General features: G+C 58.0%; 1 protein-coding gene across 3 annotated transcripts in view; it reads left to right on the forward strand.

Moving 5' to 3' along the window:
* Positions 1-11,604, forward strand: part of SKOR1 (SKI family transcriptional corepressor 1) — a 64,920-nt gene extending 53,316 nt beyond the window's left edge. Inside the window, exons 1-9 of one of the 3 annotated variants that reach the window (XM_030814636.1) lie at positions 613-722; positions 2,986-5,182; positions 6,216-6,306; positions 7,231-7,338; positions 7,858-7,929; positions 9,322-9,396; positions 9,658-9,732; positions 10,244-10,309; positions 10,784-11,604. In XM_030814636.1, the coding sequence (XP_030670496.1) occupies positions 2,996-5,182; positions 6,216-6,306; positions 7,231-7,338; positions 7,858-7,929; positions 9,322-9,396; positions 9,658-9,732; positions 10,244-10,309; positions 10,784-10,878 (2,769 nt within the window). In that variant the 5' untranslated portion in view covers positions 613-722; positions 2,986-2,995 and the 3' untranslated portion in view covers positions 10,879-11,604. Of the gene's footprint in view, positions 1-612; positions 723-2,166; positions 2,244-2,985; positions 5,183-6,215; positions 6,307-7,230; positions 7,339-7,857; positions 7,930-9,321; positions 9,397-9,657; positions 9,733-10,243; positions 10,310-10,783 lie in introns of those variants that run through there. The other 2 variants (XM_030814638.1, XM_030814637.1) reach the window with 2 other exon arrangements.
* Positions 11,605-16,896: the final 5,292 nt, after the last annotated feature.

Genomic DNA, 16,896 nt, shown 5'->3' on the forward strand with positions numbered 1-16,896 from the left:
ACCACCCTGGCCCTCGCCTGCGGCCGGAAAGTGAAGTACTCTTCCCTGCGCCCGTTCCTCTTGAGTCCCCCTTAGCCCCATCACCCGGTTCTGGCACAGACCAAAACTGGCTCCTTGGCCGGGAGCACTGGGCCCTCCCCATTTCGTTCTTGGGGACAAACTTTTTGGCCCCAGGGCCTTTCCTCCCTCCTGGCCTCTCCAGCTAGAGCGGGACGCAGGTGCAGGGCGCTGGACGCAGGTGTGCGGCCGCTTACCTGGGGCGTGCAGGCCTTGGGGCTGCGGGGAGGCGGCGGTCGCCACGCGTGGCCCGCGGGCGGGCGGACCCGGGGAGGGCGCTAGCGACTGCGCGGGCGGTGGGTGTGGCGCCCCGGCTCGCAGCTGTCAGGCGCGCCTGCCCCGCCACTCGGGCTGTGACCGCGCCGTCCCCGCCGCCGCGCCATGCGCTCCAGGCTTCGGCCTCTTCTTCCGGCCAGTCCCCGGCCTCGGGGTCAGCGGCTCAGGGTTCGCATCTCCGCGCCCGGGGCCCCGGCGCCCCGCGCCCGCTGAGAGCGGGAGGGGCCGCGGGTGGGAGCGCGGAGAACCAGGGAGCGCGGCTGTGCGCGCGCGCGGGGAGGGGCCGCGCCGTCACCCGGAGAGCCCGGCGGATCCCGGACTCCCGCCTGCCGCTCCTCCCGCCGCGCACCTCCGCTCACCGCTCGCCCGGCTCCAGCCGCCGCCGCACTGTGAGTACCCACGTCCGGTAGCCCGCCGCCCCCGTGCTCTGCCCCTGCAGCTTTTTTTTCGTTTAGTTCTGATTTGGGCTCCTGTGGCTGTTGTTTTTATGATTATACCTAAAGACACCACCGCCTCGCTCCCACCACTGCCAGTCTCCCACTTCGCTGCCCTCCCCAAGCTCGTTCATCTAGCTTCGGGAGCTGACGAGGGTTCCCCAAGCTGCTCTGGCTGCTGCTCCTTGTCGCTGCATATGGCCCTTCGCCTGTGCTTTCCGCTTTGGCCCCCGAAATTCGGTTCCTTTCCTAGGGACCCCCTTCTTCTGACTCCGGGCCCGGAGCCCCCTCCTCTTACTCAGGGAAAACCGCGCAGGGACCCAGGACCCTCAGCTGGGGTACGCTGTCGGCTCGGGCGCTGTCTTCACTGTATGCGGGCCAGGCACAGTTGCCGATTTCGAGAAACCGAGAAGCTGTCATTTCCCAGCGCTGCGCGCCCTCCAGCCACCTCCAGGAGGGCGCGAGGCTTGTCAGCCGGGGAGTTAGGACAGTGTTTTTGCCTCCTACAGTGATATAAAGGACTTCAACGCGAAATGAGGGTCAACTTATTTTAGTTCGATCCTCGGAGATAAAGATGAAACAGACAGATAATACATAAATAGCTTGCTACTTGAAGAAGGTGCAAAACAGATGAGAGAAAGAGGAGCGAGCTGGCAGAGACAGCTCAGGGACAGATAAGATCGACAAATGAGGGTCTCCTAGACAAATAGAGAAGAAGGGAGAGAGACAGATAAACAGAAGATTCCAGTCTCCTTGCTGAAGGCTTTTGAACTGGGATCCCCTGTCTGTCTGGAGCTGCCCCTCTGAAAATGGAGTTACCTTCAGGGCCGACTGCAGGGGAGGAGCCCTCAGGATTGGGCTGCCCTGGCCGCAGGAGCGCCTGCAGCCTTGGGCCGGATGGAAGCCTGGCTTGTCTGAGGACATGTGGCTGGGTCAGGCGACCTAGAGGGCCCCAAACATCAGTCCCCAAGTGCCCCCGCTGCTGAGGTCTGCCTGCACAGCTCCCTCCCTGCCTCAGCCAGAAAGCAAAGTGCAGGACCAGCAGCAACTTTTGTGCCTGGAGCCTTGCAATGGCTACGAAGATGGCCGAGATTCCTTCCAGCCCATATAAGCCGGGACAGCGAGGCATGAAGGATACTCAGAGAGGTGATGCCCCTCAAAGAGGAAGCCCAGAGCCCCGAATCCTGCAGTTGGCCCGAGTGGGAAACGCATATCTGAAGGAGGAAAGCTCAGGGAGTGGGCGACTGGAAGCTAAGAAGTGGATCCCAACAAACTTCCTTGAGAACCTCTCTGTCCCACGCGTTGACCTCGGTGGAAACCAGCTTTGGTCTGGAATGCAGCTAAAAATGCAGAAAATGTGGTTAGAACTGCAGGATCCTGGTCTCACTAATAGCTGGAAAGAAACCGCTTTATATATCCAGCCGAAATCTTTCTGCTCAACGAACGCGGGCGCCAGGCGTGACAGGAGAAGCTCGGGTTTGTGGAAACTGGCAGTGCTGTCCCCTGAAGCCGGCTTGGCACCGAGCTGGGTGCGGGGGGGAGGCCGCGCTAGGTCCGGGCGCGCACCGAACGCTTTGGAGAGGGTCGGATTCAGCACCGCGAACAGCGGTAGCCTCCGCCTCTCTCCTTCCCTGGCAGACCCGATTCCCTCCCCCTTCTCTCCACCCCCCTCTACCCCCTGCTGTCTGGAGATGGGCAGTGACCGCCCCTCCCCCCCTCCCCACCCCTCCTCGCACTGCCCCCGCGCGCCCGCGTGCATGCGCGACTGAGCAGAGGGGCGGCCGGTCCCCGAAGTCCGGGCTTCAGGACCCGGGCGGGCAGCACCGGCTGCGAGGGTTGCCGAGGGCGCACGGATCTGGGCGCTGAAAAAGCCTGGATTTGGCAATGGCTTTGCTGTGTGGCCTTGGGCAAGTCACTCTGCGTATCTGGGTTTCACTTCCTTCCCAATCCGAAAACGGGATTGGGTTCCCTGCAGCCCGGGCATTCCTGAGGTCTCCTTTACCCCTTCTCCTCCCCCAAGCCCCGGGGGCTGTTGTTAACGGCGCCAAAATGGGTCTGAATAACAAAAGACGCCTGTCCAGGGGGTGAATGAGTTTGGACTCCCCACTGCCAAGTATTCCCCCGCGCGCCCAACTCGGCGCGCCCTCCTGGGCGGGCCCGAGCCTCGGCGGCGGCGCTGAAAATGGCTCATCTGCTCTCTGCTTTCTCTGTTTCGCAGGAGCGGCGGCATGGAGGCTCTCACCACTCAGCTGGGGCCGGGGCGTGAGGGCAGTTCCTCGCCCAACTCCAAGCAGGAGCTGCAGCCGTACTCGGGCTCCAGCGCTCTCAAACCCAACCAGGTGGGCGAGACGTCGCTGTACGGGGTGCCCATTGTGTCGCTGGTCATCGACGGCCAGGAGCGCCTATGCCTGGCGCAGATCTCCAACACCCTCCTCAAGAACTACAGCTATAATGAGATCCACAACCGCCGCGTGGCCCTGGGCATCACGTGCGTGCAGTGCACGCCGGTACAGCTGGAGATTCTGCGTCGGGCCGGGGCCATGCCCATCTCTTCGCGCCGCTGCGGCATGATCACCAAGCGAGAGGCCGAACGCCTGTGCAAGTCGTTCCTGGGCGAGCACAAACCACCCAAGCTGCCCGAGAACTTCGCCTTCGATGTGGTGCACGAGTGCGCGTGGGGCTCGCGTGGTAGCTTCATCCCTGCGCGTTACAACAGCTCTCGTGCCAAGTGCATCAAGTGCGGCTACTGCAGCATGTACTTCTCGCCCAACAAGTTCATCTTCCACTCGCACCGCACACCCGACGCCAAGTACACGCAGCCCGATGCCGCCAACTTCAACTCCTGGCGTCGTCACCTCAAACTCAGTGACAAGTCGGCCACAGACGAACTGAGCCATGCTTGGGAGGACGTCAAGGCCATGTTTAATGGCGGCACGCGCAAGCGGACCTTCTCCCTACAAGGAGGCGGCGGAGGCGGTGCTAATGGCGGGTCGGGTGGGCAGGGGAAGGGTGGTGCTGGCGGCGGTGGCGGCGGTGGCCCAGGGTGCGGTGCGGAGATAGCCCCAGGCCCGCCGCCCCACAAAAGCCTGCGCTGTGGCGAAGATGAAGCTGCCGGGCCTCCGGGGCCACCTCCACCCCACCCGCAGCGCGGACTTGGCCTGGTGACTGGAGCTAGTGGCCCGGCGGGCCCAGGAGGGCCCGGTGGCGGCGCCGGCGTACGAAGCTACCCGGTGATCCCGGTGCCCAGCAAAGGCTTTGGGCTCCTGCAAAAGCTGCCCCCACCACTTTTCCCCCATCCTTACGGCTTCCCTACGGCCTTCGGCCTATGCCCCAAAAAGGACGACCCGGTTTTAGGCGCGGGCGAGCCAAAGGGCGGTCCTGGCACTGGGAGCGGCGGCGGAGGCGCGGGAACTGGCGGAGGTGCGGGGGGCCCGGGAGCCAGTCACTTGCCCCCGGGGGCAGGGGCGGGCCCGGGCGGCGGCGCCATGTTCTGGGGGCATCAACCCTCCGGGGCAGCCAAGGACGCAGCGGCAGTGGCTGCAGCGGCCGCCGCCGCCACTGTGTACCCGACGTTTCCCATGTTCTGGCCAGCAGCAGGCAGCCTCCCGGTACCTTCCTACCCCGCTGCTCAGAGCCAAGCCAAGGCCGTGGCGGCAGCCGTGGCGGCGGCAGCGGCCGCGGCGGCGGCAGCTGCTGGCAGCGGTGCCCCAGAGCCCCTGGACGGTGCCGAGCCAGCCAAAGAGGGTGGCCTCGGCGCGGAGGAGCGCTGCCCGAGCGCTCTGTCCCGCGGGCCCCTGGACGAAGACGGCGCGGACGAGGCGCTGCCACCGCCCCTGGCCCCGCTGCCCCCGCCGCCCGCACGCAAAGGCTCCTACGTGTCGGCCTTCCGGCCGGTGGTCAAGGACACCGAGAGCATCGCTAAGCTCTACGGGAGCGCCCGGGAGGCGTACGGCGCGGGGCCTGCTCGGGGGCCGGGACCCGGCGCTGGGAGCGGCGGCTACGTGAGCCCGGACTTTCTGAGCGAGGGCAGCTCCAGCTACCATTCCGCCTCGCCCGACGTGGACACCGCGGACGAGCCCGAGGTGGACGTGGAATCCAACCGCTTCCCAGACGACGAGGGTGCCCAGGAGGAGACCGAGCCCAGAGCACCCAGCGCAGGGGGTGGCCCAGACGGTGAACAGCCCACTGGAGCCCCTTCCGCCACCTTCTCTGGAGCGGACGGTCCCGCAGACTCTCCAGACGGCGGCAGCCCCCGCCCCCGGCGCCGCCTCGGGCCACCCCCAGCTGGCCAGCCCGCATTTGGGGACTTGGCGGCCGACGACTTGGTGCGGAGACCTGAGAGGAGCCCCCCAAGCGGCGGCGGCTACGAGCTGCGAGAGCCTTGCGGGCCCCTAGGAGGCCCCGCGCCGGCCAAGGTGAGCCCCGCGCCCGCCCCGCCGGTGGCGCCTTCCCACTTACCCTGTGCGAGGCAGGGCTGCGGGGCCGGGCGGAGAACGGGAATTTTGTTCCGCGCAGGCGTGGGAGCAGCAGGCCCCGGCCACTCTCCGCAGGCCCAGCCTCGGGCGCGCTGCGAAACTGGGCCCACCCGCACCCTCCAGTGAGGGTTTCGAAGGGAAGGGAAGCTGGGGGCGGGGGAGGACTGGGGCACTTGTGTGCTTTGTTTTTGTTGATGGGAATGGGGAGGAGACCGGGAGAGACTGCCAGACACAGAGACAGAAAAGGGGTGTAGAGAAAGAAAGAGGAGGTAAGAAAGGAACCCAGAGCCAGAGAAAAGCGCTCGCCTGGGTGGGCATCAGAGTCCCAAGGAAGAGGAGAAGAGAGGACAGTGTGGCCTCTACCTGAGTCCGGCCCCAGCAGTACCGGGTCCCCGGAATCTCCCACCACCCCAACTCGCAGTTTTCCGAGTCTCTTCGCACTCCCGCCTTGGGAACCACAGGGTTCGTTGCTGGGATGCTGTCTCGGGACCGCGTGCGGAGCCGGAGGGGGGCTCTCAAGTTGGCAGGGCCGGGGCTTGAGGGGCAGAATGCAGCCAGGCTGGAGTCGTTGGCCATTTTGAAAGTGAGTGCGCATACCTGTACATTCGGTTCATTAAAACAGGAATCATTAACCGGATGCGAAAGGAGTCATTTATGCCGGGGACGGGGCACCGGCGGGAGGGAAAATGCCTAAAAGGAGGCGGGTGCAGAGGGTGGAGGACACTTTGAACGGCCCTCCGCTTGGAAGCCGCTTTGTATTTGGAGTAATTTTCCCGCGGGCGCTAATAATTTCCCTGAATCTACAAGGGGGCACGGGTGCGCTGCGTGCGTCACTGTGCCCGCTCAAGTCCAGCGGGCGCACCAACCTCTGCCACTCCCTCGGCTTTCCCTCTTGGCCGCGGGGTAGGGCTGGGCGTCTTCGGGCCGCCGCAGGGCGACCCCCTAATCGCCTGTCATTTCTCGGCCGCCGCAGGTGTACGCGCCCGAGAGGGATGAGCACGTGAAGAGCGCGGCGGTGGCGCTGGGGCCCGCGGCCTCCTACCTCTGCACCCCCGAGGCCCACGGTAACGCCTGTCGCGGCCGCTGGCCACTGTAATGGGGGGACCGCAGACACAGAGCCGGGGTCAAGGAAGGCCTGCGAAGAAAGACAAGGAGAGAGACGCAGAGAAAGAGGGAGAGGGAAAGAAAAATAATGAAAACAAGGAAGCTAAGCTAGTACTCCCAACAACTTCCAATCTTTAGTTACTTAAAAATAACAGTGACAACACGCCCTCTCCACCACACGCACACACATGCTTCAGTACACCCAGACACGGCGTTAAACCCTTAACAAAATCACGCCCGACACGGCCTTCAAGTCCTCTCATTTATTCAGCAAGTGTGTTTGGCCGCGGGGTCCCCTTTGGCTAGGCCGGATCCGGGCGGAGGATGGGAGCGCATGGCCGCGCGCTTGGGTACCCCAGAAGCGCCAGGGTAGCTGAGGCCCAACGCGGGGTGGTGGGGGCCGCCTTGCACTTGCGCGCCTTACCAGGTTCCTCACAGAGGAGGGGTTGGGGGCCGCGGAAATTCGGGCAGGTCGAGGCAGCCGAACCCCGGACGATGTCCCCCCACCCACCCCGAAGGTCGCAGCCTGGGCCGCGTTCTCGGCAGGAGTCGCGCGGACAGACCCGGCGGCCACGCGCGCTTGCGGTGCCCCAGTATCTGCGCGCGATGTAGGTCGCTCGTCCCTGGTGGGCTCAGCTGCTCGTCTTGCTCTTTTCCAAGGGGCTGGGGCGGGGGGCTGAAGCCCGGAGATGAGCAGACCACGCTCGGGGGTGGGGGGTGCCCGGCCCAAAGCCTCAGGGCGCGCGCCTGGGCTCACAGCCGGGAACCAGAGGCGGCCACGACGCTTTTAATTAGGGCTCGGGCGCCCCGACCGCGGCAGCTCCGGCAATATCGGGGTCACGGTTTCTTTGCTTCTCCTTGAAACTCGGTTTATTGCCTTCAAGAGCCAGATAAGGAAGACAATCACTCGCCCGCCGATGATTTGGAAACGAGGAAATCCTATCCAGACCAAAGGAGTATCTCCCAGCCAAGTCCTGCAAATACAGACAGAGGTGAGCCAGCCGTTGAACCCATCGCTCCCCACCGCACCCGGGAGCTGGGACCCAGGTCGCCCAGGTTCCCAGAGGCTTGCGAGAAAGGCTTTTAATCAAGTGTAAGCGGCTGCGAGTCTTCTTCTTCGGCGAGCAGATAAATATTTAACCCGAGCAGGGTGCAGGCCAGGTTTTCCGAATTGCTGCCTCCTTGGTGGGTTTGAGGTTTTTTCAGGTAAGGGCAGAGGATGTACTGAAAGGAAATGGAGGGACGTCCTCACCCACATAAAATAGGTCAAAGGGCACTTCCTGTCCTTAGATGGCCCATCTTCCCTGGGCCGTCTCCTCCAGGGGTCACTCTCCTACTCTCTACTGTGATGTCCTAGAAGGTGGGTAGTACCGGATGCCTGTAACTGTCTCTTCTAAAGGCAGAAGGTCTAGGGTAGGTCCCTGACTCGATGTGGTTCCTGGGAAGCTCACCCCTCCCCTCTCAAGGGCTTTCCCAGGACAGAACCCCTCTTACCTGCCCTTGTATCCCAGGCGAAGATGGGCTTACCTTGGATGTCACAGGAACTCAGCTGGTGGAGAAAGATATCGAGAACCTGGCCAGAGGTGAGGCTAAATTTGTGAAAAAGGTGTACACTGTGCTTGAGAGTGATGGGTCATTCCTGTAGAGGGGTGTTATCCCTGTAGGGGGTGAGTGTGGAAAAGACACTCACCAAGGCCTTGGGGACACCAGTTTTCCTTTCTTTGGGTGGAAAGTATGATCCTCTGGACACATTACCCTGGCACAGAGGTATGTATGTGTGGGTACAGCATGGGAGTAAAACAAACCCCCAGAAGTTTATTAGAAGTTTGGGTTCCCAAGGCCCGGGTCTATCTGAATAGCCTTGCCAGAAAGAGAAATGAGTAACAATGATCGGAATTTTTGATGCCTGTGGACAATCAGACAGGACAGTCTGGGTCCGCTAAACTCAATGGAAAACAGGACTTCAATGCAGGATTGCAGGGAAGCATTTATTTTAGGAATGTGAGAGGTGTTTTTCTTTCTCCTGGAATTGAGGTATAACCACCTCCACCTTACCCTAAATGCAGTGTGGATGGAGCTTGTTTGCAGAATGGGGATCCCTGTGTTACTGCCCAGCCTGTAAGGAGGAGACTATGGCTTGGGGTGCAGAGTAGGGGAGTCTCTAGCCCCACTTTGCCCTTCTACCTTCCATTCTTGCATTTCAGAGGAGCCTCTCCTGGGAGAGGGCCCAGATACCAATGACCTCATGGTCAGGACAGGTGCCACATCTATCCCTCTGGAGTTGGTTCTGAGGGCACTAACAGAGGCCTCTACACCAAGCTCCCTGCCCCTCAGCTAGCCCATAGATGGTCTTGGGAATTTGTGGCAGGAGGAAGACAAGCATTGGTGGTCTTCCATTCTTCCTAGTTACAGATTTACAGGAAATGCCATTACCTTCAAAATCATTGGTGCTTTATAGTGAGGGTTCTTAGCGTGGATTTGGCAGTCTTCAGACCTCCTGAAATTGTAGGCAAACTGTTGTGTGTGTATTTTTCTGGGAAAGGTGTCCAAGGCTCTGACCAAGGCCTCCCTGATTTATATTGAAAGGGCGGCGGTAGGGGGGAGGTCAGGGGGGTGGGGTCTGTCACTTGAAGTGGGAAATCAAGTTTCCGTGGGCCAGCCTCTTAGGTTAGGGAGTTAGGAACAACTTAAAGCAGTTGCCCAGCTGCATAGTTCTTGGAGCCAGAGCCTAGATTCCACCGTCCTGAATTTGTTCTCCTGGGCATCCTACCCCACAGCCCAGTTTCTTCACCCAAATCCTTTGAATGCAGTTGGTAAAGCCAGAGAGTGGAGGGCCTCCACCTACTGGTCATCCTTCTCAACTCTCCTCTCAGGGTTGTTGGCCAAGGCAGAACCTGGGTGCTTTCTAGGTCTCCTGAGCTCCAAGTAACCCTGCTTTACCTCCCACTTTACCTCCCACTTTTCCCCTTTCACAGACGAATTGCAAAAACTGCTCCTGGAACAAATGGAGCTCCGCAAGAAGCTGGAACGGGAATTTCAGAGTCTCAAAGGTACCCACTGCCATCCTGCCTCACCCCACCTCATCACCGAGCCTTCCACCAGGGTGCCCCGACCTACTCCGAAAGACAGGTGCCAGGCAACTGGTACTAGGCGCCCTGCAGGAGCCAAGAAACTGTCGTTTTCCAGGGCTGCAGGCGAATGGCTGGGTGGGAGTTGGGGGTAGGGGTGAAAGGGGGGGCAGGGAGTGAGAAAATGGAGCCGGGGGAGGGGGCTGTGCGTAACAACAGCTCTCACTTAATCAATTTGCACAGATAATTTTCAGGATCAAATGAAGAGGGAATTGGCTTATCGAGAAGAAATGGTGCAACAGCTGCAAATTGTCAGAGGTAAGACGGGAGTCAGGTGAGCGCGTGCACGGGCCGTAACTGCCTCTCGTCTGGCAGGAGCCGCAATGTTGGCTCAGTCATTTGGATTTAAATTGAAGGTAATTTAACAATTATTTTTTTTATTTAATATCCTTTGTATACTCTGATTAGCCTCAGAATGGCAAGCGAGCCCAGCAAACGGCTTGCAGGCATCATTACATGGAGTGATTGAACTTCTTATCGCGGCAATTTCTATGGTTTCTAAATTAAAAATCGAGGCGTAAAATTACCTGGGAAGTAATGCCTAAGTTTGCTTTAATTTTGGTTAGATCCGTCTGCCTTTAAGCGCCATCCCAGGCCATTTCCTTCCTCCGCCAGTCTGCAGTTAGGAGCTCCGGTACCCCCTCCCCCATCCCTGGAGTTGTTTCTGCGCGGAGCTGCGCCCTGGGGAAAGGAGGAAGCCCGGGCGGTGACCCAGGCCTTTCGGAGGGTGGTCTGCGTTTCCTCACTGGCCCCTCCCCTTGTCTTCCAGATACCCTGTGTAACGAACTCGACCAGGAGCGGAAGGCGCGCTACGCCATCCAGCAGAAATTGAAAGGTGCGGAAGCCGGGAAACAAAGATAGGAGGGGTGCTGGGTGCCGGCCGTGCTGTCGAGTGAATGAATGAATAGTGGGACTAGTGAGGAAGGCCACGATCCACGTGGATCAGAATCTGCGAGGGAGAAAAGTGGGAACTGATTTTAACGGGAAGATTATTCTAGGATGGTGGGGTAAAAAGAAAGAGACCCTTGGGCTTTGGGCGTCAGAAAAATCTGCCTTCTAGTACCAATTCTGGCTTTGAGCAGGTTGACTCCTCTCTTACTGTGCCTCAGTTTCCTCTTCTGTAAAATGGGGCTACTGAACCAGAGCAGTGGTTCTGAATCACCAGCCTTTGTCCTACCCTCCTGCCTCCTCCTGATCCGCTCGGTTGAGATTCCCTGACCCCAAAGGGTTGGGGAAGGGAAAGGGTGGACTGCGCGGTGAGGTGAGCCAGGAGAGGCGCCCAGAGTGACCCTCGCGACTCTCTCCCCAGAAGCCCACGACGCCCTGCACCACTTCTCCTGCAAGATGCTGACGCCCCGCCACTGCACTGGCAACTGCTCCTTCAAGCCCCCGCTGTTGCCCTAGGGCCGGCCTGGCCGCACCCCTGCGCCCTCAAGCCATGCTGCTCCTTGTAAATACCCGCTGCCGCGGCGGCCCTGAGCGAGGAACAAGCCATTCGGACCCGACCGATGTAAATACAGCCGCCCGTCCGCCCGCCTTCCTCCCGGGCTCCCCGGCCTTGCCCGCCCCCTCCCGGGCGTCCCTGTCCAGGGCCCCGGCTTGGTTTCCAAGTGTAAATACCGCCTCGCGTCTCAAATCCCCCTGCCCCGTTTGAACTCTAGGGCATCGGACCTCAAGGGGTTAACTGGACAGATGGGGGGCGGGAGGGGAGAGCGCCCCCTCCCATTGTATAGCCTTGAACCCGATTGTGAATACAATGTAGCAACTTCGCTGGCGCCTGCCCCGCACTCCCCGTCCCGTCCACTTCTGAAACTCCTGTTCCTAATGACAAAGTGGCTATGTGCAATGGATATAAATGTACTGTGAGTCTCTCCGTTCAGTATTAGGTTCACTTTAATTTATTTATGCTGTAAGTTATTTTTGCTTCCTTCTCCTGGACCCACTTCCAGTCCCGTTTTGCATTCCCCTTTGGATTTTGCTTTATTTTTTGTTGTAACCTCTTGATGTAACAGCACTTTAAAAGGGCGACGACTGACTCACGAGATGGCAACCACCTGGAGCCTGTTTGGGGAGACCACCCTACCCTGTACCCGTGACTTTCGTTTTTAATAATAATAATAATAATAATAAAAGATGTCACTTCTGGGGCTACGGAGGTGGGAGTGCACCAGCGGAGCGGGGCGGGCGGAACACTGCAACAGGTGGGGGTAGGAGCCGCCCTGCGGGTTCTGGGGCTCCCAGGGTCAGAATCGGGCCTGCTCAGGTGGGCAGCAGCGAGCACTCAACCTCTCCACTGTCCCCTCCAGACACACTCAGTTTTCCCCCACAGGGCACTGCCTCTCCGCGTTTAGGACCCTCCCTTGGGCCCGGGATGGAGGAGAGGGGCATTACGTCACTGTCCTTAGCGCAGCGGTCGCGGGTTCTTTCCTCAAGCGGTCGAAGGGGCCGAGGGTTCATCCATGCCCATTTCCACGCCTGCCACACCGGGGAAGTTACCTCCGGGGCGGTCACAGACAGGGCGCCCTGCCGGGAATCCCAGGTTCACCAGAATTATCCCTTTAGATGGCGCGGGCACCGCCGGCCTGGCCTGGGAGCGCTGCGGCGGGGCGGAGGTCGCAGGGCGTAAGGTGGGTCTCCGCCGGGTAGGCTTGGAAAGGAAGGCGGGACTTGGAGAGCTCGGTCACAGACGGCCTCCCGTCTGCCCCGCCGCTACCCGAAAGGAGGGAGCCCGGTCCGCATTTTCTGTTCAGTCCATTTTAGGCTGAGAGGGGCTAAGGACTCGCCAGGCCTCGGCTGGGGCGTCAGACGTCCGGGTCGCGGTTGGCAAGGCCTCCCAACGGCCTCAGTTTCCACAGGGCACCTCCTGCTTGGGCTACAGACGACGCTGCAAACTGCAGAACACTCTTTTTGCGGGGAGGAGAGTGTGGATATAGTGGGAGAGAGCGCACGGCACTGGGAATCATTCAGCCTTGCCTTCCATTTCTCGCCCTCGGCTGGCTAGTGGGGGTCCCGGGTTGAACCCTTCTTTTATCTTTCCTGGGTCTCCGTTTCGGCCTCTATGAAATAACACGCAGGCCTCCGTCCATGCGGCTCGCAGAAGGCGGGCGGCAGGCCCCACGCCACCGGCCAGCAGCTCGGGACCGGGAGCCCTGGGCTGCGAGGGCCGGGAAGTTTCGTGGCGGGTTGTCTTGGTGGGCCTTGGACGGAGCCGGCGAGTAGGGACACACTCTGGGCCTCCCCGAAGCTGTGCAGACGGGGAGTCCCGCTGCCCGGTACAGCCAGGAAGCCAGTGCCTAGAGTCCTTTGCGCTGGGGGTCGGAGCCTTGGAGTCCCAGGATGTTCCGACGGCTAAGACCAGAGCGGACACAAAGCAGATAACAATGGAGAGGGCGCCGGCCCATGGCGAAGCATCGCCTCCGGACAGGCCATCTCCGGGCAGGGCCCCTCTAGGGAGCGGGAACGTTTCATATGCATGGGACCCACCAGATCCGCTTTCTGCTGGACCCGTGGCGAAACTGAGGTCCAGAGAGGAATAGACTGGAGTCCCCAGGGCGCGCCAGGGCCCGCGGAACTGCGACGGGGCGGGACAGCGCGGGTGTGGGAGTTTGCCGGCGCCCTTCCCCACGGCGGATTGCACCTTTGGAAGCCGCACTTTTCTTCTCTGTAAAATGGGCATAACCGTTACCACCCAGGCAGGAAGTTCCGTGGCTGCGGCCCGACAGAGGAGCCTGGCAAATGCTCCTTCCCACTCTTCCTTCCCAACTCCCCCCGAAGTGGAAAAGCTCCTAGGCAGCTGGGGCCCTGCGGAAGGGACGCCCCATCTGGGCAGGAATCTCTCTGCGGACTGGAGTCGTAGGCGGATCTGACCCTGAAAGCTCAGTCGCAAAAACCCTCCCGGGCTTCGCGTCCCTTCAGAAGTGGTTTGTTCCCCCCAAAATGTTAATAACCAAACGATTGGTATGGATGTAATTATCAATAATTATACGAATTATTGCTGATTGCGGGGCTCGTAGCTACTTTAATTAGTTTACCAGATTCTAATTAAGTTAAATGAAACATTAATAGGGAAAATATGCTTTGGAAAAAAACCCAGGATTTTAAAAAAGTCTATTTCTCGCCACAATGTTGCCACCTTGCGACAGATTTTAGGCATTACAGCCAACGCCCGAAGGCCCAGACTAGGGTGCCTGGGCTCCCAGGGACAAATAGTGGGGCCTGGAAGTTGGAGGAGGCAGTTGGGCACAGAATATCCTGCTGGCTGTTCTCCTGGAGTGTTTGGCTTGGCCTGGTCCCCAGTGGTGCCTACAGGAGGTCTGGCTCTGGAGTCCCAGGTCTGGGGTAAGGGACAAGAGCGCACGGAAGCCGGGACCCCTCTTGGGATCCGCAGTGGGAAGATAATCTCTATCCCCACCTGTTCTGGCAAATCCAGAGTGAGAGACTGAGCAAAGTTGGAGCCGCCGTTGGAGACAGCATCAAGTGGCTTTATTTTTCACCTCCACGGGAGAAAGCAGTAACTCCCTTCCCATCTCCATTTCCTCTGTAAATCAGGGTAACCTGTGTGCAAAAGCGCCACTTAGAAGACCCCTCAACTCCTGGAACACAGGTGACTCTGTGTTCTAGTGGCACTCGGTTCATGAGGCTAGCAGGGCCCTCGCCTCCCTTTGTTATTCTTGGTTGTAAGTGTCTGTTGCCCTAAGACTGAAAGTAAGTCCACAGCAGGGGTCACACCTTGCTCTTCCTTGCAATCTTCAACACAGGGCCCAGGGCTCCACAGGCCACACAACACATGTCTAGATGAATGGCTTCCAACTTTGCAGTTCATCTAGGTGCTGAAAATGTCTGAGGGAAGGAATCCCTAGGTGCTTCTGGACAACAGCCACTGATAAGCAATTAAGCTCATTTGCATAAGGTTAATTAAACACAGGTTTACTGCTCAGAAAGAAGATCCTTCATCAATAGAATTAGTTTTGGGAGCAGGTATCAGGTAAGTGATTGTGAACCTAGAAAAGGAAAACTTTGTTCCTGTTCCAGCTGTGTCCTAAAGAGGGTACTCCTTCACTCCGTCATACTTTTCCAGGTCACTGGCACACAGGTCCACCCATTCCTAGCTACCCTGCTCTAAAGCCTTGATCCGTTGCAAACATGTGACTCCTGCCTTGAATTCAGAACACCAACAAAAGCAGAACTGGATCTGCATGCTCTTCCCATGAATTCTAAACAGCCTCATCTCCTCTCTCCATCCTCAGATGTGTGGCTAAGAGCACAAACTCTGGAGCCAGATTTACTGAGGTCTCAATGCTGCCCTGTCATTGATGAGTGACATTGGGCAAGTTGTTGAATCTCTCTGTGCCTCAGCTTCCTCTTCTATAACATAGGGAGATTAACAGTACCTATTTCATAGAACTGTTTTCTGTTAATATATGTAAAGCACTGAGAACAGCTCCTGGCATACAAGAAGTGCCATCGTACTGGTGTGTTTGCTAAGATTACAACTCCGTCTGAGTTCACTTTCCTGAGACTCAAGCCAGGAATGCTTTTCGAGTCCCAAAATGGACACCAGTCCGTCACCCTCCTCTCCTCTACGGGCCCAGACACGGGGCCCAGAAAGGAGGACAAACCAGGACAAACCAGTGCTTTTTCAAGCCTGGACTATTGAGCTTTCTGGAGACACATTCATAAGAATCTACAAGCACAGAGGTTGGAGGGGCATCCTGCAACGCCAATGCATTGACTCTATGTGTCCAAAGAGGCGAAGACTTGCCCAAGTTCCCTCAGCAGGAGGAAAGGAAGTCAGCCAGGTCTCTGGATTTTCTGGGACTAGGAACTGCCTGTGTCTTTCCTAATTTCTGTTCTAATATTTTCTTTCTTTTTTTTTTTTTTTTTTTCAAGTAGAGACGGGGCTTCACCTTGTTGGCCAGGCTGGTCTCCAACCCCTGACCTCCATATCCTCCCACCTCAGCCTCCCAAAGTACTGGGATTACGGGCGTGAGCCACCGCGCCTGGCCAGTTTCTTTAGAACAATCTGAACGGTCCTTTTTGGGCCAAGTCCTTCACTCTAGGATTCTATTTTACTCCCCATAACACCCCCTTCCACATATGTAGACTAATAATATTCCAGTCTGATGGGTTGTCTGTGCTGAAGGAGAGGGAGCCACACCGACATTGGTCGTTTTCTTATTTGGCATCCCAAGGGAGACATTTAAAACTACTCACCCAATTGCCCAAGTGGCCTCCAAAGAACCAGATATCTCTAGGGGAAGAACAGAAATCCAGCCAACAAAGATTGTCCTCTAACGCCTTACATCGAAGGCCCAGAGCCAAGGAAGAGGCGGAGATGTCCCGCAGTCCCCTATTCTCGGCTGTTACCTGGAAAGGATCATTTCACCTCCACTGAAGAGAAAAGGAATGAGTCCTGAATGGAATGCTGCCCGGCAGCTCCCAGCGCCCGCTGGTAGAGTACCCGCCGCTGTCCCTGGATGGCTCCGGGGCCTCGAGCCTGACCGTCCTCCTGCGGCGCGCCTGGAGGCTGGGAGCTGTGCGGCCGCTCCGGGCAGATCGACTGAGGTCCCAGTGGCCGCAGGGCCTGTGTGCATGCTCAAGCACTAGCAAAGCAGATTTACCATTTTTCTGTTGGAAAGATATTTCAGAAAACATTGACTAACTCAACGAAGGAAATCTGAACGTGTCTGGACTTTGTTTCCTCTTTATCTTACCGCTTAGGACTGTGTTTTTGCAACTCAATTACCTGAGGCCTGGGTCCCGATCTTTTCAGGGTCAGTGCCTCTGTAAGTCTTATCAGGCTTTACCTCTCAGTGACTGGTGTAAAATGATGACAGTAAAACAGTAAAACCCACAGGGTGGGGCTGTCAGGAATTTTTTAAACATTGTTTTATTTTTCTGCCCCCTCCCCCTTTTCTTTTTTCTTTTATTATTTATTTATTTGGTCTGGAATATTTCAATGAAATATTGGTGAAGCCTTTGACATATGGTAGATACTCATTAAGTGGTGACTTTTTTTTTTTTGATTCAAAGGATTCGGTCACTCTTATTGCAAGTTCCTCATACGTACGTTTATTGTTGCACTAGTTCCTGTTATGTTTCGGAGCTGAAATGGATCAACTTTGGCAAGACGAAATTTCCTTAAGTGTAAGGTATTGCAATACTCAGGATTGCGCAGAGGGAAGCAGAGGCAAGATGGGAAAGATCGCAAACTGGGGCCCGAGGGCCAGATGCAAAATGCACCGCGGAGATGAATCTGCCTAGGCCCCCCTGCTTCTATTCCGTCTCCTAGGACTACTACATTTTATTTGTGTTAAACAAAAGACATAACCTGTAGATGAAAGGCGTTTTCAGTGGTAAACCGTGCACCGGCGTATAAACGTGGTGTAAAAAAAAAAAAAAAAAACAAAAGCCACCTGACGC

The sequence above is a fragment of the Nomascus leucogenys genome, chromosome 6 (genome assembly GCF_006542625.1).
Source record: "Nomascus leucogenys isolate Asia chromosome 6, Asia_NLE_v1, whole genome shotgun sequence".
NCBI lineage: Eukaryota > Metazoa > Chordata > Mammalia > Primates > Hylobatidae > Nomascus > Nomascus leucogenys.